Here is a 24,173-nt window from a genome sequence, read left to right as displayed (position 1 = left end):
CCCTTCTCCGGTGCTACTCCTGTCGCGAGACTTCTTGCTCCTCCGCCTTCTTCGCCGCTCCCTCTGCCGCCGCTTTAGCCCGGAATCCGGACCCAGCCTCTCCCCTACCCGAACTCCAGCCCCGGCTCCATTGAGGTCCCGGTCCCCCAATCCCGCCTCGCCGCCGCCATGGCGGACCCTAAATACGCCGACCTTCCCGGCATTGTGAGTACAAGGCCGGCCCCCGGCTCCCCAGGACCGCTCCCCCAACCTCTTAAGGACCCCCTACAGACACCCTCCGGCCAGCAGCCCCTCCTCTGCCCCAGAGGCACCCAACGCCAGCTCCCCCCACGGGCCACAGCACCTTCAGGACTCCTCTGACCCGACTGGGCCGGGCCGTGGAACGGCCTACCAGGCCCATTTTCCGGCAGTCGCCCGTTTCTTGGCCCAGAAATGTCTCCGGGCACATACCAGTTGTGCCCGCGTGGTTTCTACCGTCCATGTCAACATCACCCGTGTCTCCCCAAATCTCCCCATAAGCTCCCGCTTCCCTACCCAAAACACACATCCCAAGCCACTTGGTGATGGCCTTCATCCTGCCAAAGAAGAGACTACCGTGGTGGAACCCTTCTTGTCCCAGATGGAGAACTCTGCCCTCCAGGGAACCTGCCCCCAAACCCCTCATCCCTGCACAGGCCTCATGTACCTTTCTTTCGTGTGTCCCTACTTGCGTCCTCGGGCTGGGGGTGGGGTCATAGGACCTTGGGTCCTAAGTCACTCTCAACCTTTGTGTCAGGGTAGCGGTGTTAGCCCCCTCCTACTTTCGACATAATGTTTGCTAAGGACTTGCCTCCTTTCAGATTCACGGTGACATCTTTGTCACCACTTATACTCAACACTTATTATCAGGTCCCAGTTGTCCCTGCTGTCAATCCCTACACCTCTAAAACATGGGAACTGACCTGCAGTTCATGGGACAGGTGGCATACTGAGGTCACAGCCTGCTTTCTCTTAGCTTGTTCAAATGGAATGGGGTCAGGGGTGTTGGTGGATGCTGGGTAGTGAAGTTGGGTGGTCACTGCTTCTACCTGCAGGCCAGGAACGAGCCAGATGTTTATGAAACCAGCGACTTACCTGAGGATGATCAAGCAGAGTTTGATGCGGTAAGAGTATTTGCTGCTTCAGGACTCCTCTGGACCTTGATCTCTCTCCCTCAGGCAAGACCTTTCCATTTTCTGGCAAGCCACAGCAATGAGCGGGTATGCCAACCCAGCCTGGGTGGTGTGTAGATTGCATGGCTTGCAGCCACCATTGAGCAATGCCAGAAAGGAAAGTCAGGTCAGAGGAATTACAGCTAACAAGACCTGATCCTTAGCGCTTTTAAATAAAGTTAAAGTATCTCAAAAAACAGTTAGGTTTGGGGCCAGTGATTTCGTTAGGCCCCTCAGTGGTAGTCCATGATAATGAGTCATGAAGCCTGAGCACTCATAAACTGCTTGAGGTTAGGAATTAAGCCTATTTCATAAAATATTTCACTCAGTACATGTTCATTAGGGGCCTACCAAGACCTAGATTATGAAATATAGAGGCTTTTATATGAATGGCCAGTATCCATTGGGAAAGGATTAAGAAAATGATTTGGAGATTTTAGATAAGGGACCTGATCAGAATAAAACAAATTGAGGAAGAACATAAATCTTTCATATCAGCAGAGGAGAGGCCCTGGTAGCACTTTCAGGTCCAGGTAGAATTCTGAAGAGGAAGAAATTAGCTGTGGACACATTATAATCATGAAGGTAATCACTTAGCATTGTTTATTGAATATGTTCATTCTGTATTGGTTTTGGTGCAATGCAGAGGAAGAAATGTCCCTGCCCTCGAGGATCTGCCAGACTAATGAGGGAGTTTAGAGGCATATAGAAAACAAATGGAAGAAAAAACAAAATTGAGTGAATGGAAATCAACATAGTAAAAATTCTCTATGTAACTGCCACGGGGAACAAAGATCTGTCGACATGTCTTAAAGGAGGTGTTTTAGGTTCTTTTATATCCAGAGAGAGCTCAGCTAGGGTCACATTGATGGTGTGAGATCTCAATAAAGTGTGACCAACAGTCAGTGAGAATAAGCTCAGTATGTGTAAGTCCTGTGGCTATGTCTGTGGGGCTGGTTAGTTCTGGAGAATGCTGGTTGCTGGCTTAAAATGTATGGCTTGGCATACTGGCTTGTTCCTTATTTTATTTCCCCCATATGGAAGTGGTTTCCACTTTGTGGGAGTCACCTTCCCTGTCCCATCTGTCAGTGGTGTGTTCCTTGTGGCTTCTGTACTTGCTGGCATGTCAGTCTGTCCCCCAAGCTTGAGTACCTGGAGATAATGCAGATGTCACTGCTCAGGGCCTGGGTACATAACTCTCTCTCCAAGTGGTATCTTATCAGAAAGCTGTTTTCGACCTCACAGGGCAGGAGTTTGTATACTGAGGATATCACTCTTCTGCCACTTCATAGACTGTTCAACTCTGGTTTATAGGCCTCTGCTTATAAAATATTAAGCCTTCATGGTGAGACCATGAATGTGAGTTTGCCACTTTGTCACTGACTGATACCCACAGGCAGTATTACAGCATCCCCTCCCAGACCACAAGCTTACATTACGATTCTCCTTTCGGAAGCACTGGGATGTCTCTTAATAAAAAGAAGATGGCATGCATTCCAGGCATGGGAGAACTCGGGTGTTCAGCCCTGTTGGCTGTTTCCCCCTGCTGAACCTGAGCAGCCTATTTTAGTAACTCCTAGTGGAGTACTGATGGGGAAAGGACAGCACGGGTGTTCATTTTCTGTGGCTTATTGCCCAGGATGCTGGTAGAGAAGTGCTTAGGAACTTAATGGTAAATACAGGAGGAATCCAGTTGTCTCCATCACCTAAGGCTCGGCTAAATGACTTTCCGTCATTAGGGAGGGTGAGCGGGGTGGAGACCTTTAGCTGCTGCCGGAGCCCTTGGGGTGGGGGTGGGGGTGGGGTGCAGCTGCCGAGATATTTCCTGATGTCAGCTAAAGTCTGTGGCCCCCGCATGTCCCTGTGGGCATTAGGAGGACAGCATTCAGGAAGTCAGCTGAGTAATGGTTCTGCCGCTGCTCATAATACTGACGTAAATGTGGAACTTGAGGAGCAGTGTATTGTACTTACACAATCCAGAAACCTCATGTTTGTGGGGTCTGAATTCTAACAGCCTATCCCCTTAACCTACCCTCCTAAGATGCAGAACAGGTGACAGTGCACATCAGCGGTATTATGACTAAACCATGAGATTTTCAGTCACTTTTCTTAACCCCTGGCAACAGCATGCTCTGCCTTAGTCTCCAGATTATTTTCAACTTTAATTTTGCTTTTAAGATAGGTAATATGTGCATATAGAACAAAAGTTTCTCTTTCCACCCTTGCCTGCCACCTCTCTGTTCCCTTTCCTGAAGACAACCAATATGACCAGCTTCTTATGGAACCTTTTGGGGGGAGGAGGGTTCCTCCAGATTTTCATTTAAAGGAATAGCCAAAGTGTTGACCTTCCTCTGATGGCTCCACTGTGGTTTTAATGAAGCTGCTGAAGGAAATAATGTCCTCTAATATCCCTTAAAGATCGTAATTGCTAATTTAATTTAAACATAAAAGTTGCAATTCCTACAGTGGCAAGGTTGGGGAGGAAAGTAGTAGAAGGTTTTAATTTTGGTAAAGATTCTAATTTTATTACTATCCCTTTAAAACAATTTTACCAGCAAGTGGTAAAATTAATGGGCCAGAAAACTGCACAGGCCAGCCCTTTCTTTCTTAATCTAGGAGGATCTCCTCTGCATTTCAGGTGCTCCTGGCTTGACTGAGGTGATGGGCTTGTTTGTACACTTTTCATAAAATGCCTTGTGAGGAAAGCTAATTCCCATTTGGAATACCTGCCCTGTGGGCCACAGCCTGCATTGGGTCTGCAAGGCTCATCCATTCCCCTGCAGGAGCAAGGGGAATAAATTTAGAAAACCTCACTAGAAACAGGATTTTAGTTCTCCCTTTTATGCCATAACTATCCTCAGTGCCATGGGAAAGGGGAGAAAGTGACCTAGCCATAGTTTGGTGGGGCCCTGGCTGAGGCTTCAGTTCTCCAAAAGGTAGAAGAGCTGGACACTCCACCAGTCTGAGATGAGAAATGGTAGGTTCTCTTCCTTACAGTTTGGGATATCCTGAAGTTTGCTTGATTGTGTTCATTGACTGTTGGCGCACTTGAACTTACCTGAGTTTTTCCTAATGCTTCCCCCATCCTCCCTTCTCACCACCTTGCCTGGACACTAGTTTGCACAAGTAAGACCATTCGATGCTTCTTCTCTGCATGTTTTTTCACCCGCCATCTCGCATGCAATGCTCTGTCATTGTGCTATTGTTGTAACTAATTGGTTTTAAATTCTAATGAGTCCCTAAGCTGGGTCACTAAAGGCCTACTGGCCTTAATGTTTAAAGATCATTCATCAAGGTTTAGATGCACAACTAGGATCCATGAATCATTGCCTCTTCCCCTTGTGAGGTCTGCAGAATATAACTGTCCAATGGGAGATGGGATAGAAACACAGAGGCTAGGAATGCTTTTGGGCGTGAGATTGGAGTTAGAAGGGGGGTTGCCTTCCTCCTCCTCCAACTGAAATGGAGTTAAGAGAAAAGGAATGACTTTTAGCCATTCTAGACAAGGGTGGAGAATAAGAGGGGACTGCCACGGTCCTCACTTCTTGGCTGTATATGGATTATCCCTAGAAAAAACTCACTTTAATATTCCCCTATGCTAAACCTGTGGACAAACGTAAATGGGATAGGAAAGGGGTGTTAACACCATTTTAAGGTGGTAATTTGGGTCATTTGTGCTCTCATCAGTCTTTCTGTTTCTGTACCCCTCCTTTTGAAATGGATGGATAGTCAACTGTGTTCGTCCATCCTGGACAGTTTTATTCTACAGCACTACCCACCTTCCTTGTCATGGTTCTGAAGTCCCCCTGGCTACAGTATTGGCATAGAGCCTGAGCAGACTCATAGAGCAGCAGTGGCCTTGTCCCCTTTCTGACCTAACACCTCAGGTCTTGCCTTCTGAGGCATAGCCACTTGGCCAATCATCCCTGGGGAGCCTGGGAGTCCATTAGTGGGAGGGACCAGGAGTTATGTACCAGGTAAGCTGGTACATGGGAGCAGAGCACTGAGAGTTTTCCAATCAAGGTGTCTGGGTATACTGTTTCCATGGTGACTATTACTACTACAGGTTACAACGATTGGGCCTAGAATCTCATTATCCCCCAACCCACCCGTAGCACATGTGGAGATGGTATATACTCTTAACAAACTAATACACCACTTTTTCCTTTCTTCGATTTTTCTGCCCTTACCCATTCTGCTTGTTCCTCCTGATTTGAACTAGAACATACAGCTCATTGTCCTCCCTCTCCTTGAGTTTCTCCCAGGTGGGTTTTAGGATGGTGGGACAAGTAAGAAAAGGGTGTAGTGTGTGTGCCTCCCCTCACGTGTTGCATGTGTGCACCTGTGAGTGCTTACACCCATTCTGTGCAGAGACATCTCAGCCTAGACCACAGGACCTGGATCCACCTCTACTCTGTGCTGAAAGAGGAGTATTGGCTTGGCTGGACCCTGGCATTGGACAGGGAATGGAGAGGTTGAGGTCCAGGTGTATCTGGCTGAAATCTCAGACAGGAAGCTCTTGCCTTTATCCCACCGTGTGTTTTCATATACACATAACCATCTTCCCATCGGTAGAACTGTCTTTCAGCTGGATTTCCCCTCCTGGCTGTTCTTTACCAGTCTTGCCTGGAAGTGGGAACCTAATCTTACGTGGCTGGACTGAAATGAAGCCTCTTTGAAATTCTCTCAGCTTTCCCCCTTGTCCACCCTCCAACCTCTGTGCAGCTTTTGAACAGAGGGTTGAAGAAATACGTTCCCCATGTGGGCTGGTGGCTGTGAACCTTGGTGTCCTCTTAACTCTGTGCTAGCATATCATGGCAGAATTGCTCTGGATCCCTCAGAGCTGCAGGGTGAGTTATCGGCCACTCGAGATGGATATGAACACACCAGACTGCATGAGGGACCAGGATCTACCCTGCCTCTTCTCTTGCAGCAGGGAATGGAAATGAGTCTCAGTTAGGTACTGCATATTTTCTTTTCTTTTTTTATGGTAATATTTTATTTTTCTTTTTATCAAGGTATCATTGTTATACACTCTTATGAAGGTTTCACAAGAAAAACAATGTGGTTATTACATTCACCCTTATTATCGAGTCCCCCCCCATACCCCACTGCAGTCACTGTCTATCAGTGTAGTAAGCGGTACTGCATATTTTCTTAAACCCAGCATCTGTACCTGACATGTTCTGTCGGCTTAACCTCAAGTCATATCAAACCCCACCATGAGCACCTTCACTGGGACTGTCTTATTCTGCAATCCAGATGTCTAATCCTTCAAAGCTAGAGAAACCAAGAGACAGGGAGACTTGAGCCGTGAACTTGCCCTGAGAGTTATGACCCTCAGTCAGCTATAGGTCCTTAGAATCTCCATAGCCTCTGCTTCACATTCTTCCATTCCTGCAGCTTCCCCAGACCTCAGCCTTTCCCCACTTAACTCTTTCACACCACTAGCTTGTAGCATCTAACCACGAGTCCTTGATGATCCTTAATTGCTGCTATTATGACAAAGTTCCATGACAGCCTTACCACGAGAGGGGAAAGGGTCCCAAGCTCTTCTTTCTGTTGGGGTGTGTTGTGACCCACTGCTGAAAATTCTTGGCCCCCATGTCTGCTAGGCTCCCTGGGCCCTGTGGTGCAGTTTGTCTGAAGACTGTCATGTGGTGCATGTGACAATTTGCTAATAACAATTTTGTCTTTTTTTTCCCTCCTTTTCCCCCATTTCCCACTCCCTTTCCTTTTAACTCTTTTGATTTTCTCACCTCTGGGGAAACCACCAGGAGCTGGTAAGAAGCCTGACCTTTCATCTGCTTTTTAACGGGGTGTGCTGTGATGGGGCAGTTATTTTTCTGTCCTCTTGTCTCCACTAAATCTGTTATCTCTCTATGCAGCCCCACCCCTAGCTGACAACCTTTTCCCATCTCATAAATCACTGTAATGACAGCACCCCCACCCCCCCACCCGCAGATCTCTGAGACATGGGCAGAGTAGGTACCAGTGGAAGACCAAAGGGTACTAGCCACCTGAGTTTCCAGGGCCCCAGCCTCAGAGAGGCTCTGAGAGGATGCCAGTGTCAGCGCCTTCCTGACCCGGACACACTCCTACAGCATGGATAGTGACATGGAAGTGCCATCCTGCCCTGTGACTGTCCAGAACATCTGAGACGCATGTTCTGTGTGTTGACCCTTTTTTACTTCAACCCTTCCCTATTTAAGAAAGTTAATGGGGAAGTAGGTTCTCATCTGCGCAGTGCCTGGCCCATAATAAGGGCTTAACAAATGGTAGCTATGATTGACTTTTTTTCCTCTTAGTCTGTGGGAAGAGGCTCTGCTTCCCATGCCTCTTAGGGGGATTTTTGTTACAGATTTCTGCTGCTTTGGCCTTGATTAGGGTACTCACGGGAGAAGTGGCTTATTCTTGAGTGTGAACTATGAGTGGCTGTCTTTCCTGAACTTGAGTCTTCAGACAAACCCTTTAGAGAGGCCAGAGACCACAGGAGCTCTTTGGCCATACCATTCTAGAGAAGGTAAAAGAGATAGAAGTTTAGGACTCAACTGTCCTTCCTCCAGGCATTTGAATATGGGACATTGAGCCCTTTTTCCCTGTAATCTTCAGCCCTTGTCTCTACGCAGCACTTCCCTGAAGAAGAGGCAAAAGTCAAAGTTAGTATTTTCTCCTCATCCTTTATTTTTTTTTTTTTTCCACTCTCACCACTTTTATTCAACATAGTACTGGAAGTCCTAGTCACAGAAATAAGACAAGAAAAAGAGAGAAGGGGCAAGCAAATTGGTAAGAATTAAAACTGTCACTATTGCATATGACATACCATATGTAGAAAACCCTAAAGACTTCAACAAAAACAATTAGAACTGAATTCAGTAAAGTTGCAGAATACAAAATCAATTCTTTCATCAGTGTCTTATACTCTAAAGAGTATACTCTCTTGCTCATGGATAATAAGTCCTCATCCCTTATTTTAAAAGCTGCCACTTATACTGGTTCCTTCTGTAATAGCAGACCAGAAATGAAGGATGGAACTTCTGTCTACTGCTCTTTCTCCATGATTTCCCTTCACTCTCCACCACAGGCAGAGATTCTTGGTCCTGGCTGTATATTAGGATCATTTGGGTAGCTTTTAAACTGGCCTGCTTCCCTGGCCCTAACTCAGAGCAATTAAGTCAGAATCCACCGAGGTGAGCCCAGGCATATTTTTTTCCTTTTTACATTTTCTAAGTGGTTCTGTTGTACAGCCAGGGTTGCAGAGAACTATTGTTCTAGTTAGAGGAAAGAAGACTCACTTTGCCTTCCTCCTGTAGAAGATGGCAGTGTCATCCCCAACAGAAAAGGACCCCTGGGTCTCCTTTCCCCTTCCTTCAGTAGACAGAGCTGTCAGACGGCTGACAGTTGAAGGAGACACGCAGTCTGGAGTGTGCAATCTTGCGTAGTTACTGGAATCTGAACAGTCAGTAGATACCCAGTAAGAAGGGAACCTCTCTGCTTCAATTTCTAGGGTAAAATACCCTTTCTTTGCCATGGTCCCCATGTATGGAAGAGCTTCAGTGCTTGAAACGGGAGAGGGGACTGGTGCCACAGCCTCTCTGAGAAGAATCGGGCTGCCTCCATTTCAGGACTTACACATGGCCCTTGCCCATGGTGCTTGTGGGAAGTAGATACTGCTTACACTTGCTGCTCCTAAGATGACCCTTAAAAAATAATAAAGTAAGGACTTGCCTCTTCTCTCTATCTAGCTCCTGAATTCCCTGGCCTCTTGGCAGCCTGGAAACATGGCTCCTGGTCAGATCCTCTGCCAACCTGCCTTTTATGTCTAAGAGCTGGTGTCTTCCCTTTGGCGGCATATTAAAGTCCTAATATTCACCCTTAGAGTTAGTAGCTTGACTCTCTGCCAACCTTGCCCTTTCCCTTCAGTAAAGATGGGAGGTTAGCTTGAAAATGGACTTCCTTAGCGGCAAGGAAATTGACTTTTGGGAGGGGGAGGTAAAAGAGGTCAGGCTGGTTTCTTGCCTTGAGTGCGTGATGTGTGTGCCAGATAACTGGGAGGGCCTGGTTGGATGGGGTGGGGGCATGGAGAGGCTTATGTACACAGTGGGTGGGGAGGTTATGCTACCTCTGTTCTCAGTTGAATAAGGGTGTTGATATTTATACAACTGAGACCCCCAATTTACCAGGAAGCTTCCGTTACCTAGGTTGAGCCTGGGTCAGCAGCTTGGAATGGAGCCGCCCTTCTTTCCCCTTGGGAAAGTAGGTCCTGGTCTCCTAAAGCTTTGGGGATTTTGTGGGGTTGGGGAAGTTCTAGGGCGGGAATGAGTCTGCCCCTGGCCTGAACTACCTATTCCTGCAGGAAGAACTGACGAGCACAAGTGTGGAGCACATCATTGTCAATCCTAATGCTGCCTATGACAAGTTCAAAGACAAGAGAGTGGGGACAAAGGGACTTGGTGAGACTGGGCTGGGAATTGGGTGGGTGAAGCCTGTCCTCAGGCCTTAGTGACTTCTGTTTTTGGGAAAGGGTCCCTCGTGGAGATTTCTTGTGGAAACCCTAGAGTCACTTGTGACCACGACTGCTCTGGATCTAGATCAGGCCCTCAATTCCATCTTCTTTTCTTGACAGATTTCTCAGATCGTATTGGAAAAACCAAGAGGACAGGATATGAATCTGGAGAATATGAGATGGTTTGTTGTGTGTGTGTATTGATGGGAGTGTGCAGTGATCCTGTCTAGCAGGCATTCAGGAAGGAGGTCAAGGGACACATTTGGGATTCTGAGTTTCTCTTAATTGGGGTTCCGGAGGAGTCCAGCAGGATTCAGTTGAGGATGCTGTGTCCCCCTGCAGTTTGCTCTGCAGCACCTCCAGGCCTTCAGCTTTCTCTATTTCTTCTGGACTAGGGTATTGTGGATTCTGAGTTGGATATGGTACCCTTATAACTTAGGCCCACGGTTTGGATAAATTCACAAGGTTCCCTGTACCAGGAGGTGTAACCTGACTGTCTGTGCTTGCTCTCTAGCTTGGAGAGGGCTTGGGAGTGAAGGAGACACCCCAGCAGAAGTACCAGCGACTACTGCATGAGGTCCAGGAGCTGACAAGTGAAGTTGAAAAGATCAAGGTAACTAGCAGCTCTTCCCCTAGCATCACAGAGGAGGGCCTCCCAGCAGGAAGAGAAAGACTCTCTGTGCTCCTGGATAAGGGGGCTGAGTTTTCAGAGTTTAGGAAGATACAGGAATCTACATTCAGTGCTATAAGTGGGTAAGAACCATCCCAGTGACTTCAGCCACAGCTATCCTTATGGGTCTCTTTTTTTTTAATTGAAATATGGTTGATATACAGTATCATATTGGTTTCAGGTGCACAACATAGTGATTTGACAATTATCTATGTTATTAAATGCTCACCATGATAAGTGTAGTTACCATCTATCAACACAATTACGGTGTAGTTGACTGTATTCCCTTTGCTGTACTTTCATCCTTGTGACTAACTTATATTATAATTGGAATTTTGTGCCTCTTCTTTTTCCCCTTCACTTAACCTCCTCCCTACTGCAGCCACCAGTCTCTTGTCTCTGATTATTTGTTTTCTTTGTCATTTGTTTTTTCAGATTCCACAAATAAGTGAAGTCATGGTATTTGTCATTCTCTGGCTGGCTTATTTCACTGAGCATAATACCCTTTAGGTCCATCCATGTTGTTACAAATGGCAAGAATTATTCTTCTTTATGGCTGAGTAATGTTCTATTGTATATATGTACCACATCATCTTTATCCATTCATCTATCAGTGAACACTTAGGTTGCTTCCTACCTTGGTTATTGTAAATAATGTGGCAGTTAACATAGGGGTGCATACATATATCTCTTCAAATCAGTGATTTAGTTTTCTCTGGGTAAATTCCTTGAAATGGAATTACTGGGTTGTATGGCATATCTATTTTTAGTTTTCAAGTAACCTCCCTACTGCTTTCCACAGTGGCTGCACCAATTTACATCTCCACCAGTAGTGTAGGAGGGTTCCCCTTTCTCCACATTCTCACCAATACTTGCTATTTCTTGTCTTTAGGGTAGCAGCCATCCTAACTGGTGTGAGGTGATACCTCACTGTGGTTTTGATTTGCATTTCCCTGATGATTAGCAATGTGCAGCATCTTTTCTTGTGCCTATTGGCATCCTTAAGGGCCTTGGTCCATTTTTTTTCTTTGATATCACCCCTCCCACCCTCACTATTTTTTCTCATACCAGACAACAGTGAAGGAGTCAGCGACTGAGGAGAAGCTGACCCCTGTGGTGCTGGCTAAACAGCTGGCAGCCCTGAAGCAGCAGTTGGTCGCCTCCCACCTGGAGAAGCTGTTGGGACCAGATGCAGCAGTCAACCTTACTGACCCTGATGGAGCTCTGGCTAAGTGGGTGCTTTACTTTGTTGGGAAATGATTGCTGATTGGGGTATAGAGGGACTCAGCCAGGTACTGACCAGATTACTGAGGGCAGAGGTGGCCTGACTGGTCCTTAATTGCTGACTTTAAGGCAGAAATGAGAGAGTGACTAGGCTGGCCCACATAACATGTCATGATATTATTACTTGGTCTCCTGACCTAGGCGCCTGCTGCTGCAGCTGGAAGCAACAAAAAACAGCAAAGGGGCTGGTTCACGAGGAAAGACCACCACCAGTGAGGCCTCCCCAGAGAGCAGCCTTGTCACTTATGAACTACATTCTCGGCCTGAACAGGACAAATTCTCTCAAGCTGCCAAAGTATGTATGTAGTGCTGGTTTTAGGGCTGGGGTAGATGTGGCCCTAAAGACTTCCCTGCTTCCCTCATCCACCTACTTTCAGTTAAGACTTTAAGATTGTGACTAGGGGCGTGTTCAGGAAAAGGAGCCCCTGGCAGAGTGGAGAGGCAGTGGGAGGGGAGTGGCAAGCAGAAAGCAGACAGGGAGGCACAGGATGCCGTTCCCTCTGCAGCTGCAGGGAGGCGTGGCTGGCTACCTTCTTCCTCCTGCTAGGTCGCAGAGCTTGAGAAACGCCTGACGGAGCTGGAAGCCACTGTACGCTGTGATCAGGATGGTCAGGTCAGGTTCCATCCTTTGCCCAGGCTGACCCTCAGACCCTGCACTAGGGCCCCAGGTCCACAGCATGCCACAGAATCGGGAGGAGTCAGGGAAGGGCTTTAGTTATACTGTCAGCCCAGAGGTTGCCAGCTAGAAGCAGAAAGGATGAGAGAAGGCAGTAATCACATGGATACAAGAACCACGATTTCTTCCTTCCTTTTCCCCACCAGAATCCCCTTTCTGCAGGTCTGCAAGGCACCTGTCTTATGGTGAGTGTAAAAGGAACTGGAGTGTCTGAGTGACAGAGGGCCTATTAGGATTGGGTTTGCTTGGAGAATGGTTTTGGGGTTTAGCTATGTATTAATTACCTCCAGAGGATATGGGGTGGTCTCTTCTTAGTCTGATCCTTTGCCCCTTAATTCCCACTCACCACTCCCCACCCCCCACCCCCAGGAGACCGTGGAACTGTTGCAGGCAAAGGTGAGCGCCCTGGACCTTGCAGTTTTGGACCAAGTGGAGGCTCGGCTGCAGGTAACAAATGGAGGGCAAATTGAATTATGGGTAGCTTGGGACTTTGGGAGCCCTGGATACTCTATCATCCTTAAAACCTGTGCTTTCAGAGTGTCCTGGGAAAGGTGAATGAGATTGCCAAGCATAAAACATCTGTGGAGGATGCAGATACACAAAGCAAGGTTAGGAAGACAACCTTCCTCCACCTCCATATCCTTTCCTGCTCCTGTATGTTTTCTGAGTCATCCTAGTGGGAACACCTAGGCATGAGAGCACGAACCTCAGGTCCTATATTCATAAGCTCTTAGCAGCTAAGACAGTCAGGGCAGTGCTTCACCCTTGCCCCACCCTAGTGAAGTAGTCAGTGTGTACTTACCTGAAGGTTTGGCCATCCCCTCTGAGCCCTGTCTTGTCCCTCCAGGTGAACCAGCTGTATGAAACCATACAGCGTTGGAGCCCCATCGCCTCCACCCTTCCTCATCTGGTGCAGAGACTTGTCACCATCAAGCAGCTGCATGAGCAAGGTGGGAGGCCAGCTGCCAAGGGTGCTGAGAGGAACTGTGCAACTACTGTTCCCTTCCCTGGTCTTGGGCTCTGACATGGCCTGTACCTCTTACCTTTTTCTGTAGCCATGCAGTTTGGTCAGCTGCTGACACACTTGGATGCCACCCAGCAGATGATTGCTAGTTCCCTCAAGGACAACACCAGCCTCTTGACCCAGGTGTGTGCCCTTTATTGGTCTGCTGCCTCTCTGCTCTCACACACACACGGTGCTCCAGCTCTCTCACAGGTGCTGCCATAGGCCACTTGGTAGCACAGGTTGTGGCAGGGGCTTGGTCCGAGTCTCCATACTGTTTTACAACAGTACGGGACCTCTGACAATTTATTTAACCTGTGAACCTCCAAGTTACCATCTGGAAAATTATGCCTACCTCAGAGCTGTGGACTGGGTGACATGATATGGGTCAATCAGTTCAGTAAACATGTTTTCCCTATAAAACCTGCCAAGGAGGGTAACGCTTACCTCTACCCTCCCCGAACCCTCATCCCAATGCTTCTATATCCAGAGTATAAGCTTTACCCTTCCTGGACCTTCATCCCAATGCTTGTGTATCCAGAGCATAAGTTTTACCCTCCATGGACCCTCATCCAAATGCTTCTGTATCCAGAGCACGGTAACCACGCTGGGAGGAATATGGGCTTTAAAATGAGCAGCCAGGCTCCATCCTGGTTCTGACACTGAACAGCAGCCTCATCTTCTTTCTTCATTCTCCTAAGAGTGCCCAGCACATAGTGGGTCCTCAGCTTCCACTGGAGGCAGTTCACAGTGTTGGGGGGAGAATTAAAAGTTGAGAGACCAGCACCACAGCCCCATCAAGACATGAAACTGTAAAGTACTTAGTGACTATGTTCTTTCTCTAGAGCAGTTTTCTAACATTTTGAGCCAGTGAAACCCTCGTTTCAACAAAATAACAACCTGCTCCTTGTTACATAACAGATCAAAGAACAGTATTGGTTGAAGTCAGGATGGAATTCTTCAGACTCCCGCCTGCTTGGCCGAGCCTTAGCTAGGTCGTAATCCAGGGGTAGTTGGAAGACCACTGTAACCTCCCCACTGTGGGGCCCATAAGCTGTGCTTCCGTGTCTCTTTTGTCTTCTCTGAGAGAACTTCTTCAGGTCCTCATCCAGGTAAGCACCTGGACCTGACAAAGAGTAAGACTTTGCTGTCACTTTCTAGGTGCAGACAACCATGCGTGAAAACCTGTCCACAGTAGAGGGGAATTTTGCTAACATTAATGGACGGATGAAGCAGCTGGGAAAGTGAGCGCCTTTGGAAGATGGCGAATGGGGGTAATGCCTACCCCTTTGAACTGTTAACAGCTTAATAGGGTTTCCCCTTAATTATAACTCTCTCATCCCTGTCCCATTTGACACTGGGGGCAAGGGGTTCTTCTTGCATGTGGGGTTTATAGCCTTCCTCTGATGAATACAGAGCGGTAGCTGGGGGACATCAGATGGTGGTCTCCCCTTAAGCCCCAGGGATGAGGACGTGGGCTGGCCCATGCCAGCTCCTATCCAATACTGCTTAGCCTGGTATGGTGAAGGATTGGGTCCTATTCTCCAGCACAGCTTCTGTGGCTGGTGGTGATACTGTAAGTTTCTAACCATTAAATGCTATTGTACTCTGTGTGGCCTCTGCTGTGTTTCCTGGGGAAGAGGCAGCCCTGAGAGACAGACATTCACAGCATAACAGGCAGTCTTAAGCCAGTTTCTGCTACAAGAGGATTTAAATTACAATCTATTCTTACCAAAGAACTAAGGAAAGAATGAGTACAGAGTCAGAGCCAGAGTTTCAAAATATTCTCATCTGTTAAATTAAGAGTGTCTCCCATAGAAAAGCAGTGGAGGCCCCACAGGGCGAGTACAAAACAGAATTAAAACTCCCAAAGGTCTTGTCTTTACAAAAGAAAAGGCAGGAGGCAGCCCCTGGACAGCCGGGCACGCTGGCCGCTCCGGTTGGACCACGGTGCATAATCCTCAGTCGCGTCATCACAACGTCTCTGAGCATTCCGATGGGGGCAGGGGCAGTGTAGTGTGTGTGGGAGGAGAGGCCCAGAGGGCTCTCTTTGCCCCCTTACCCCCTTTTTATATCCCAGAGGAAAGTAGAGGGAGGCTGGCTACACCTTGAAATGAGGCTATGTGTTTCAAACCTGGGGACGGGAAAGAGGGGATCTGTGCTTTGAGCAACCTGAGCCAGAGGCAGAGGGGTGTTGGAGGTGAGGGGAGGATACATGGTGTTTATTGCTTTGTACCTTTCACTGGGAAGGAGGGCAGCAGCCAACAGTAGCTCACAGGTTTGTAAACTGAGCCTGCTGGCTTCAAGAAGGGAGGCAATGAAGTCGAATTAAATATAAAAGTCATTTGTGCAAAAATAACTTAAACAAATAAAGACCTGGGGAAGAGGGTGTTCCCCTTAGCCTGGTGGGGAGACGGCCACATACCACCACCACCCCCAGGCCTTTTCAGTGACATGGCTTTGGGGGTGAGCTTCCCTGCCCCCTGCAATGGCTCAGGACGGGACTTGTAGGGGAAGGGGTTGCATTTGTGCTCTGAGTGGGGAGTAGTGCCCCCACCCACTGTCCACAGGTGCAGGTGGCTGGCAGGGGCTCCCAAGGCTCAGCACTCAGCTCTCCCCAATCAGGGTCAGATCCAGCTCCAGGTATGGCTGCTATGGGGCCAGTTTCCTCCTCTTGTTTTTGGCAGGACGGCCAGGGCGGGCCCGGGGAGGCAGAGGGACAGCCGCCTGTACGAGGGGAAGTTGAAAGAAGTGATCAAACAGCTAGGTATCAGGAAATTTTTTATTTTCTCCCCACTCCTTCTAATCCTCTTTTCCTCCTGCCTCACCCCATGTAACGCCCTCCACCCACCCACAGACACACACTTACTCGGGACGTGGGGCTGGGGTCCAAGGTAACATCCTGGCGGGAGCTATTGCTGTTCCGGGTAGGGCTGCAATAAGGGGCACAGATGATCAGCAATACCTCCCCAAGCACCAGGTGCATTTCAGAGTTTACGGGGGAAACTTTCTACATGTGGACAGTAAAGATATAATATCCTTATTCATGATCAAGTAAGTATCTGCCTTTTTGAAAACCAAGCCACTCTTTAGACGTTTCTAAAAGCCCAACAGCCAGGAAAGGCCAGGATTGTAGTGGGCCCAACACTCACTTGTATTTTCTCCTCCGGCCACGACGAGACTTTCTGACTACCCCAGAGGGTGCCTGGGAAGAGGTGGACTGTGTGTGTAGGAACAGTGAGGAGGCACCATGGCCCCAAGCCTTTTCTCAGAGCCCATCAGCCCAGCCCTTCATTACCCTGCACTCACCTTAAGGTCTTCAGAATGGGGCCCTGGAGGGGATGGATCCTTGGGCTCAGCACCCCCTTCAGCCAGCTCCCCATTATGCTGCCAGTGGTGGGTCCTTCTTGGGGACCGTTCCATTTGTCCATTGAACCCACCACGTGCCCCCCACTTGAGGGCCAGTCGGCCAGGCTCCCGCCGGCTGCCAGGCTTTCGGCCCCGGCCTGGCCTGGCCTCACCATTAATGCCCCTAAGTCCCCCTCCTCCCCTCCGGCCCCGTTTCCCTGACCCCCTCCCAGTGAGCAGCTCAGGGACTGGGGGGTCAGGAGAACTGTGGGGTGGGGCTAAGGCACTGAGGGGAGGCCGGGCAGGCTCCGGTTCAAGAGCTGAGGTGGGGCTCTCAGGGGGCAGACATGGGGCTCCCGGCTGCTCTGGAGGGATCTGTAGGCAAAAAACAAAATTTTACTCTAAAGTACATTCCCCCTACTACTGTAACTCAGAAAACCTATTTCCAGGTCGGGAAAAATTTCTCTACCTGACACACACTCCCCCATACCCTCACCTGGAGACTCTGTAGCAGGCAGGCTAGAGGACTAGAAGCTTCTGAGAGGGGTGGAGGGGCTCCCCCCCCAGGGAGGAGCTGCAGCCCCAACTGGCCAGAGAGAAGAGGGCCAGGAGGCTGCAATAGACTGGGGAGGGTTCCAGGGCTGCTGGTCAGCGAAGACAGGTCACCTGTTAAGGAAATTATAACATCAGAGTCTCCCTGGGTAAACCAGTTGGGCCAGGCAGACCCCCATTCTCAGGCTCTACCCAGTGGCCAAAGACTTTCTTCCCCTATTCATCCAGCCTCTACTCCCAATTTTTACTGCTTCCTTCCTTCTCTTTCACACCAGAGTCTTCCCTCAGACTCACCCAGCAGGCTGGCACTCAGCAGAGGGCTAAGGAGTTGGGGAGGTCTCCCTGAGTTGGAGGGGGCCTTGCCCAGAGAGGAGGCCCCCGGGTCAGTAGTTGCCATGGTAACACTGGAGGTAGGTGGTCCAGGTTGGGGGGCACTCAGGACACAGGGCTAAGGAGAAAACATGGTTGTAACACATGTGTAAAGTCATCAGTAAATTTATAGTAGTTACACATATACACTCACTGAAGCCTCACATGAAGTAGGCCATGCTTATTAAATATAGACCAAGTTCTTACAGCCATCCTACCCCCAGCCAAGAACTAAGCCCTCCCCAAAGGCCCTGAGGAAGAGCTCAGGCATGAAACTAAGCCTTTGATTGCCAGCTCCCATCTCTGATTCTACCTCTTGTCTGTCCCACCCACTCACCCCTATCCTCACCTGGGTGGGTGTCCCCGAGGGGGGATCCAGGCTGGCAGCCAGCAGCGCAGAATTTAAAGCTATGAGGGTGGGGGGAGCTGAGAGTGGGGGGAACAGTAGTGGGGGCAGGTCTCCCAAACCTGAAAATGTCTCCCCACTTGGACCCCCAGCACCCTCTACAGATCCTTCCCCATCTCCAGCTGTGGGGCCCAGGGCCAGAAGGGGCAGTAAAGAGGCAAGGAGGTTGCTGGGAGGTGCAGAAGGGGGTGGAAGAAGGTCTGAGGCGGATGGTGGAAGCAGAGAAGCCACCAGAAGCGAAGGCCCTTCGGGCTCGCCTGGGGCTAGAGGAGGGCCAGGTCCCCCTGGTGGGGGTAGCAGGGGCTCAGGAGGAGGCTGTCCCCCTCCCCCAGCCAGCACACCAAATAAACTGTGGCTGAGCAATGGAGAAGGTGGCGGCTGTCCCAGACTCAGAGGGAGAGGCAAGGGCCCTAGCATCCCTGGGAACCCGGCTCCACTCAGTGCCAAGCCCTGCTCAGGGCTGGGAAAAGGGAAAGCCTCCCCACCAGCTAGGGGAGGCAGAGGGCAGGCTGGGCCAACCCCCATCCCAAGCCCTTCAGATGGGCTTTGAAGCACAGGGCTTGGTACTAGGGGGGCTTTAGAGGCAGCTGGTGGGGCAGGGGCACCTGCAAATGAAAAAGAGATTCAGCTTAAGAAAGACCCTTTCTACCTGTGTTCAAAGAACCCAACCTCCCTGCCCCCAACCCAGGAAATCACCCAAGTGCAGTTAGTCCTTTATCTCCCCTAGATGCCTTGACTGCCTCTTCCCACCGCAGCAAGGAAGGGCTCTAGCACACTTACATACCTGGCACACAGCTGAGGCTGCCACTGGTAGTCCCAGGCAGGGAGGGGGGGATGGGGTGCCTGGGCTGGGGAGGGCTCCCTGAGGAGAGGGCTGGAGGAGGAAGGTGTGCATCTGACCCCAAAAGGTTAAAGCTTCCATCAGAGTGGGAAGGGCCAGGGGTGGCGAGTCCCAGCAGGGACAGAACAGAAGGGAGAATTGGTTGGGATGGCTCAGGGAGTGGAAAGGGCTGGGGGGCAGGAGCAGGGGCCCGAGGACATCTTCGTCTAGGGGCTTGAGGGCCTCCCCCTTCTAGTAATCGCAATACAGTCGGGGGCCGGCGGGGGCGACGCTGAGAGGGTCGGGGTGATGAGTGGGAAGCTGAGGGCGCCTGGACACGGGGCCTTCTACCCTGTAAAGTGCTGGGAGCCGGGAGCAGGGGATGCTGTGCCTTGGCTGCTGCAGAGAGGAGACTGCTGGCAAGGAAGGGGGGTGCCCCAGGCCCCTCCACTGTGGGGGCCCCTCCCAGGGGTCCCAGGACCAGGGGCAGGTGCATAGTGGCTGAAGACACTGGTGGCTGAGTGGCAGGACCAGGTGGGCGAGGGGGACCAGGGAGATTATTGCTTGGGGGCAGAGGAGGGGGTGTTAAGGCATCACTACAGTGGAAGAGAGGAGGATCTGATGGTGGTGAGGAGGAGGCACAGGGTGCTGGAGGAGAGCCCAGGCTAGGGGGAACCAGGTTGGATCGGAGGGCAGCTCCCCAGTTGTAAGAGGGGGCATTGAGGCTGACAGCAGGTGGAGGAGGTGGAGCTGGGGAGGGGGCATTGCCCCTTGGGAGGAAACAGGGGCCACTGCTGCCTCCAGAGGGGACTGGGTCAGGAAGCCTTGGCAGTGGGAAGAGCCCCCCAGGGCCTGCTAGAGGTGGGAAAGCCTGTGGAACTGAGGGTGGTTCCCGGGGAAGGGAGCCAGGACCCCCATTAAGTGGAGTTGTAGGAGGGACTCGACAGGGAGGATGGGCAGAGGGGGGCCCTGGGGACACAGTGTGGAACACTTGGGGGCTTGCTCCCTCTCCTGTAATAAATGAGAAATGAAGGATCAGCCTATGGTTCTCTCCTCAAATCTGTCTTCTGTCCCATCTTCCATAAATTCCCAACCTCCCTGTGCAGCTCTCCCCTCCCCACCGTTCTCTTTGCTCCCTCTTAGAGAGCTCCTCCCACCATCTCTCTTCCAAGCCCTTAAGTTTTCCTCAGTCTTCTGTAAAGTAGAGAAGACACACCGGGAGAAGAGTGTGAGCAGGTGGGCTCCATGCTGCGGTATAGGGTTGCCATGGCAACGGCTTTCCGGCGGTGGTTGCACAGCTTGGTCATGTCCTCCTCTGATGCTGGCCCCACCCCAGCCCCCCCAGGGGTCACCGGGGCCAAAGGGTCAAAGTTGAAAACCTGTAAGGTAGAAGGTATAGACAGGGACCCTGAGGGGGTGGAATCTGTGAGTAGGACTCCTACAGTCAGTGATTTGCATTAAGTCTCTTGGCTCATCCCTGTACTCTCTGGCACCCCTCACCACTCACCTTGGGGACACTGAGTGGACACTCCAGACCGCATTTGCAGGTCCCATCACTGAGGAGGTAGCTCCGGGTTTGCTCCAAGGAAGACAGCTCTGTGCCACTTGGGCTGGGAGAGGACAGGATCAGAGAGTATGGGGTTAACTAACACTGAATCAGGACAGACTCCTAAAGGACAGTTCCTCAGTCAAAGACGTTCCTAGGAAGGGCAGAGGATAAGGGCTGTAGGAAGACAGAAAGAGGGAGAACAGATTCAAAGGACCAGATATACAGAGAGTAAAAAGGCTGAGGAAAGAAGGAAGGACAAAGGGAGCAACAGGTTACCTGAGATCTGGGCTTAGAGAGGAGGAATAGGAGAGAGAAAACCCAGCCACTGAAGGGTCTGGGCATAGAACTTGGGGGAACTCTGGGCAGCCATACCTGATATAGAGCACAGCACCCTCTCGAACACAGCGCTGCCAGCCGATGGGGACAGATGTGGCCACAGGGCCCCCAGCTCTGTCTGCTCCACTGCTCTCATTGCCCCCATTCATTGTGTATAATCAGCTCCCACGTGCCTGATAACAGACATCCGTGTGGGCATTAGGAGGATTAAACTGAGGGAGTACTCCAGGGAGGGAAAGGTTGTGGGGTGATCCAAGAGAACTCAGGGGCAAGGGGAAACCCTCAAGAGAGCTGGGAGAATGAGAGGGAAGCCCTCCAACATTCCACCATGGCTACCTGAACATCTCTGCAAACATTGTGGGGTCCAGTCTAAAGCCGGGGCCGCCGGCTTAGCCCACACCTGCAACATGGGAGAGATAAGGGACTGTCAGGAATCTGCCCAATACAGGAGAGCACCACAGTCTCAGAACACTCGCAAGGGAATGAGCATCAATGAGTCACAAAGTGTCCACAAAGGTCTAAGGGATCTTCTGGCTGAGTCCACAACCATCCTTTCCGTGTCCAGTCCCCAGGGTGCAGAGGGTCAAAGCCTCAACTCCCAGGGACCAAGGAATCACAGCCCAATCCCTAGTCTCATAAAGGGCAAGTCCCCTCTGTCCCATGAAGGACAGAGGGCTCCATCCAGGAGTATGGTCAAAATCCCATAATGCCAGGCCACTAGGAAGTTTCCCAGAGTTTGGGCCTCTGCTGTTCCCTCTCCCTCAGGAAGATCATATAAAAAGTACATACAGATTGCCCCACAGGTCACTAGGCAATTGCCTAACTGCCCTCTGGTGTGGTACCAGCAGAACCCCACCACCCCCACCCCATGCCTGTTTCAGTAGACAATCACTGATCTAGTTCATTTGCTGCTGCTTCAGAAAGGTTGGAATCTTAGCTGTGTCTTCTTTCCAGGATCCTGAGAAGCTCTTGATTTCCCCCCAAGCCTAACGCAAGGGTATTCAGCTCCTCCTATCCCACTGGCTTCAAATTAGCTCCAGGAGGGCTTCTCCTCTGATATGTGGGGACGCCTCCCAACCCTGCAAGGATCTCCCCAGCCTCTCCATTGCTCCCACCCCACACTGGTGGCTTCTAAACTTTCCCTCTCATAACAAGGCGCCCTGTCACCCAGCCTGCTTCCCTTAGCTTGGGGAGGAGGGGAAGGCACACGAAGTAGGAAGGAACTTGGGGAGAGGGCGGGCGGAGGGTGGGCAAAGCACTTGAGGGGAGGGAGGTGAAGAAGGCAAAAGTCAAGCAGTGAGAGGGAGAAACGGTGGGGGCAGGTGAGGGTGGGGGAGTGGGATGGGGCCAGCGAAAGGGACCGAAGGGACGCGGAGGGGGCAGAGGGTAGGGACCGGAGGGGAGGGGAGGCGGAGGGGGAGGGGCGGGGGGGCCGGGCCCTGCACTCACCGCGGCCCATGGTTCGGCCGGCCCCGCCCTGCGCAGTCGCGGCCCAGAGGGTGAGTGGGAGGGAGTGGGAGGAGGGTCGGTGGAGCCCGAGCCTCCGGTACGGCCCCGGCCGGTGCTAGCAGGAAGCGCTGCCGCCGCTGCCGCGGATCACCGAGCGGCCTCCCGCGCATGCGCCATGGGGGCCAGGGGCAGCCCTGGGGATTCCGTTCCCAGAAGGCACCGCGCAAGCTGCTGCCGCCGCCGCCGTAGCTGCCGCCGCCACCGCCGCAGCAGCCGCCGCCGCCGCCGCCACTGCCCGGACGGGAGAGGGGTGGGGCCGGGCCCCCCGCCCAGCGCACAACGACGAGCCAACTGGAGGGGCCGCAGTGCGCATGCGGGAGCGCGCCTACCCCTCCCCCACAACCCCCCATTAATCCCCAAGAGAACAAACACCCCACGCGGCCCCCCCGCCCTCCGCGGAAGGATCCGAGTCTCTTCCCAGGTCACCGGTGGCCAATCCCAGTCCTCCCCAGGGAATGGGCCCCTTCCAAAGCCACAATCTGTTGGGGGAGCCAGGAATGCCAGGTTCGGGAGGGGCTAGCCCCAAAAGATAAAAGTCGCGACTTGCCCTGCCCCGCCCCAAAGGCTTCCCGGGCAGTGTGCTGAGACTTGACCCGCCTCCCCAGGTCAACTTGTCACAACACGACCTCGGCCTGTCAAATCACATGACCTCTGCCTGTCACTGGCAACCTGGTCATGTCTTTGGGCCAGGAGAGACCATCTGGTCCAACCCACCCCCCATGCCCATTTACAGAAGGGGAAATGGAGGTCTGGAGAAACGGGGCAGGCCTGGCCAAGGACCTGTCACTGTCACACCACCGCCTATACCTGCCATCCAGCCACCGCTGGTCTTGTGGCAATTTCTATTTAGACAAACTCTGGCTGCTCCCATGAAGGTATGACAGAATATGTAACAGGCCATCAAATGGCCTCTTTTTTCTACCTAATGGCATAAGAAAATTACTTTGCATGGCGATGTTCACTTGTTCAAGCTGCCTCCAAGTTCATTTTACCTCTTTCATTTTACCTTTACAACTCTTAATTTACAAACAAAAATGGTGAGGCACTGAGAGATTAGGATCCCTGGGCTGGCCTAGGATCCCTGGGCGAGTGACAGCTGAGGCTAGAACTGCCTTCTGACAACCTAATCCAAGGCAGTCGTGGGCTGAAGTGCATGCACTGACCTCGGCAACAAGGCTCTACTGTGGCCCAAACGCCTAGGAGGCAGGAGGCATGTGCCCGGGTTCTCACAGCAGGGAGTCACAGGACTTGCAAGTCCGGTACAGTGAAAAGGGCAGGTCTTGATCTTTGGCAAAAGGGCACGAGAGCACCATGGGGGGAGGACGAGGGAACAGAATCGGGTCTATCCGGCGAAGAACATGAATTCTGGCATGTTGAGGGCTCGTGAAAAAGATAAAAGGGTGCTCCTCTGAGAGGAGCTGAAAATGACCACCAAGAGGATTCAAGTTCCTCCGCCCCTTTTGGAGGAGTTAGGGGCCTAAAAGCGAAGACCCCTTTAAGAACACTCGAAAAGAGTTCAGGCAGTCTTGTTGGATGGATGCAAACTTCGAAGGGAGGTTGGTTTAAAGGGCCTTGCGTCCATTAGCTGGGAGGGGGCAAAGGAAAATGAAAGTCCCCTGTGAGCAAGGTAAAACGGGGGCTAATGCCAGGTGGGCGGAACAAGAGCTAATGCTGGAGGGAGACAAGCTTTACTGAGGATCCACACGGCAGCCTACGGGTGGCCACGGTTGATAGCCATTGGGGATATTGGGTGCCTGGAGTTGGCGCCCCGCCTCTCTCCTCTCCCCCACCTCCCACCACCCTCGTAGTCCCCTGCGCGTGCGCGCACAGACACCGGTTGCCAAACATTGCATCATCCCCGCCCCCCTTCCCTTCCCTCCCCCATAGCTCTCCCCTCCGCGCGCGCGCGCATGACTCACTCACCTCCTCCGCGAAGCCTCGTGACCCACAGCCAC

General features: G+C 51.3%; 2 protein-coding genes across 10 annotated transcripts; one reads left to right on the top strand and one right to left on the bottom strand.

Moving 5' to 3' along the window:
- DCTN2 (dynactin subunit 2) lies at nt 1–14,940 on the top strand. 3 transcript variants are annotated; one of them, XM_036894797.2, is made up of 14 exons: nt 1–204; nt 1,074–1,142; nt 9,547–9,643; nt 9,817–9,878; nt 10,211–10,309; nt 11,438–11,598; nt 11,792–11,945; nt 12,198–12,263; nt 12,473–12,511; nt 12,696–12,773; nt 12,863–12,934; nt 13,174–13,276; nt 13,382–13,473; nt 14,491–14,940. In XM_036894797.2, exons 1-14 carry the CDS (start codon nt 169–171, stop codon nt 14,575–14,577), a joined length of 1,215 nt encoding a protein of 404 aa, XP_036750692.1. In that variant the 5' UTR covers nt 1–168; the 3' UTR covers nt 14,578–14,940. The 3 variants fall into 3 exon arrangements, with proteins under 3 accessions (XP_036750692.1, XP_057342809.1, XP_036750693.1); XM_057486826.1 differs by having other exon boundaries at nt 1,074–1,148; XM_036894798.2 differs by lacking the exons at nt 1–204; nt 1,074–1,142 and adding an exon at nt 9,402–9,446.
- Nucleotides 14,941–15,098: 158 nt separating this feature from the next.
- MBD6 (methyl-CpG binding domain protein 6) lies at nt 15,099–24,173 on the bottom strand. Of its 7 annotated transcripts, XR_005026744.2 has the most exons (15): nt 22,159–23,926; nt 21,046–21,109; nt 20,746–20,882; nt 20,332–20,434; nt 20,041–20,203; nt 18,789–19,835; nt 17,948–18,609; nt 17,524–17,677; nt 17,174–17,343; nt 16,639–17,052; nt 16,482–16,549; nt 16,199–16,262; nt 15,887–16,056; nt 15,566–15,629; nt 15,099–15,463 (listed from the first exon to the last, which is right to left on the bottom strand). XR_005026744.2 is itself a non-coding variant. In XM_036894791.2 (13 exons), exons 3-13 carry the CDS (start codon nt 20,856–20,858, stop codon nt 15,982–15,984), a joined length of 3,033 nt encoding a protein of 1,010 aa, XP_036750686.2. In that variant the 5' UTR covers nt 20,859–20,882; nt 21,046–21,109; nt 24,142–24,173; the 3' UTR covers nt 15,099–15,981. The 7 variants fall into 7 exon arrangements, 4 of the variants coding, with proteins under 4 accessions (XP_036750686.2, XP_036750685.2, XP_036750687.2 ...); XR_005026742.2 differs by having other exon boundaries at nt 15,566–16,056; XR_005026743.2 differs by having other exon boundaries at nt 15,099–15,629.

The sequence above is a fragment of the Manis pentadactyla genome, chromosome 10 (assembly GCF_030020395.1).
Source record: "Manis pentadactyla isolate mManPen7 chromosome 10, mManPen7.hap1, whole genome shotgun sequence".
Classification (NCBI taxonomy): Eukaryota; Metazoa; Chordata; class Mammalia; order Pholidota; family Manidae; genus Manis; species Manis pentadactyla.
Note: the sequence above shows the minus strand (reverse complement) of the source record. Positions and strands in the feature narration are given on the sequence as shown.